The sequence below is a fragment of the Limulus polyphemus genome, unplaced genomic scaffold, assembly GCF_000517525.1.
Source record: "Limulus polyphemus unplaced genomic scaffold, Limulus_polyphemus-2.1.2 Scaffold471, whole genome shotgun sequence".
Lineage (NCBI taxonomy): Eukaryota > Metazoa > Arthropoda > Merostomata > Xiphosura > Limulidae > Limulus > Limulus polyphemus.
In genome coordinates, this window is record NW_013666081.1 from 457,688 (window position 1) to 459,554 (window position 1,867).

Consider the following 1,867-nt stretch of genomic DNA (forward strand, 5'->3'; position numbering starts at 1 on the left):
GGTACGGTGCGAGAGTGGTCGATACTCGTACAACCAACCTAAGATTTCAGTATATATATATATATATATATATATAAGACTGGACTTTTTTCTTACGACATATGATGTGATGTAGGCTGTATTAAGATTAAAATATTCCTGAGAAAGTCTCTACAATATTATCATAGATTGATGTGAACTATGGTACAACAGTCTCTACAATATTTTCATAGATTAATGTGAACTATGGTACAACAGTCTCTACAATATTATCATAGATTGATGTGAACTACGGTACAACAGTCTCTACAATATTATCATAGATTGATGTGAACTACGGTACAACAGTCTCTACAATATTATCATAGATTGATGTGAACTATGGTACAACAGTCTCTAAAATATTATCATAGATTGATGTGAACTACGGTACAACAGTCTCTACAATATTTTCATAGATTGATGTGAAATATGGTACAACAGTACTGAGAAAGTCTCTACAATACTTTCATAGATTGATGTGAAATATGGTACAACAGTACTGAGAAAGTCTCTACAATACTTTCATAGATTGATGTGAACTATGGTACAACAGTCTGAGAAAGTCTCTACAATACTTTCATAGATTGATGTGAACTATGGTACAACAGTGCTGAGAAAGTCTCTACAATACTTTCATAGATTGATGTGATCTATGGTACAACAGTACTTAGTTAATAGAAAATGTTCACGCCCAAACATTTACTCTTGTCTACAAATTATAGATTCATTACTTATACTATAGGCTGTAAGTCTATAGGAGTATAACGACATAAACCGGGTTTCGATACCCGTAGTGGGCACATTACCTAATATTCAACAGAGGGCGGGTCTTGTGCACCTGGACATCACATATCGGACAGAACTTGCTGGATTCCAGATATTGCACGATGCAGGTTTTGCAAACTGAAAGATTTAGGAGTGATGATTAGTAATCAAGTATTAAAAAAAACACAATAATTTCTTATGGCGACGTGATAATACATACTTCTTTAATAAATAATGTAAATGTAAAACACACATGTGTAAATGTTTTACGTCGTTTACTTGTCCTTCTATATTTATCCTTAAAAGCTCTACAAAATACACACTATACAGTTCACCATTTTAGTCTCGCGTGAAACGAGATCTCGTTCAATACTCTGAGCCAGACGAATATTCTATGGAGCTCTTACAATGAAAATACGATGAATTATTTTAAACATAGCTTTGAGTTACGATCGCGTCTTTTCAATAACGTGTTGAAATTAACTGATTCGCTTGTTCACAGGAAGAGAACATTGATAAATTTCGAATAAAGCTATTGAACTAATGAAAACAAATGACTACCTCAATCCAACTTTTCAAAACGCAATCCTTGCTTAGTGACCTGAAAGAATACGATCTGTCGAACATTTTCATGTTACAGTTTACCAGATAAAAGCTAAAGAAATCCTCATCTACACTATGTTAAATGGAAGGCTTAACAGGCCGCGTCTCTATCACAATGAAATACTAGTAAAATGTGCATACTCTACACGTGAGTGTGTGTGTGTATATATATATATCTTATTCTGCCTGCTGTGAATATCATAGTAGTTTTTATAAAACTGTAGATATGTATATATAGTCAATTACATACAACAGGCTAGAACAGTAGTCGGCAACTTATGACCCGCGGCAATAATTTGGCTGACCCGCCAAATGTTGGCCTCACCATTGCAACCCGTGAGGGGCACAATCATTGTTCAGTTCAAGTTTCTCGGCTATGTGAGAAGAACAACGATATTAAAGGAAAGATGGGAAAAAGTCACGGCTACGGAGAATTTTAAGATCAATTTCAGGGGAAAATATTAAACTGGTCGAACTA

The 1,867-nt window shown here is 34.6% G+C and overlaps 1 protein-coding gene across 2 annotated transcripts in view; it reads right to left on the bottom strand.

The window, feature by feature from the left end:
* LOC106458485 (uncharacterized protein DDB_G0284459-like) overlaps positions 1–1,867 on the bottom strand; it is a 78,303-nt gene that overhangs the window by 40,022 nt on the left and 36,414 nt on the right. For both annotated transcript variants that reach the window (XM_022384706.1, XM_022384707.1), the window contains exon 3: positions 828–924. In XM_022384706.1, coding sequence (XP_022240414.1) covers positions 828–924 — 97 coding nt within the window. The remainder of the gene's footprint in view (positions 1–827; positions 925–1,867) is intronic.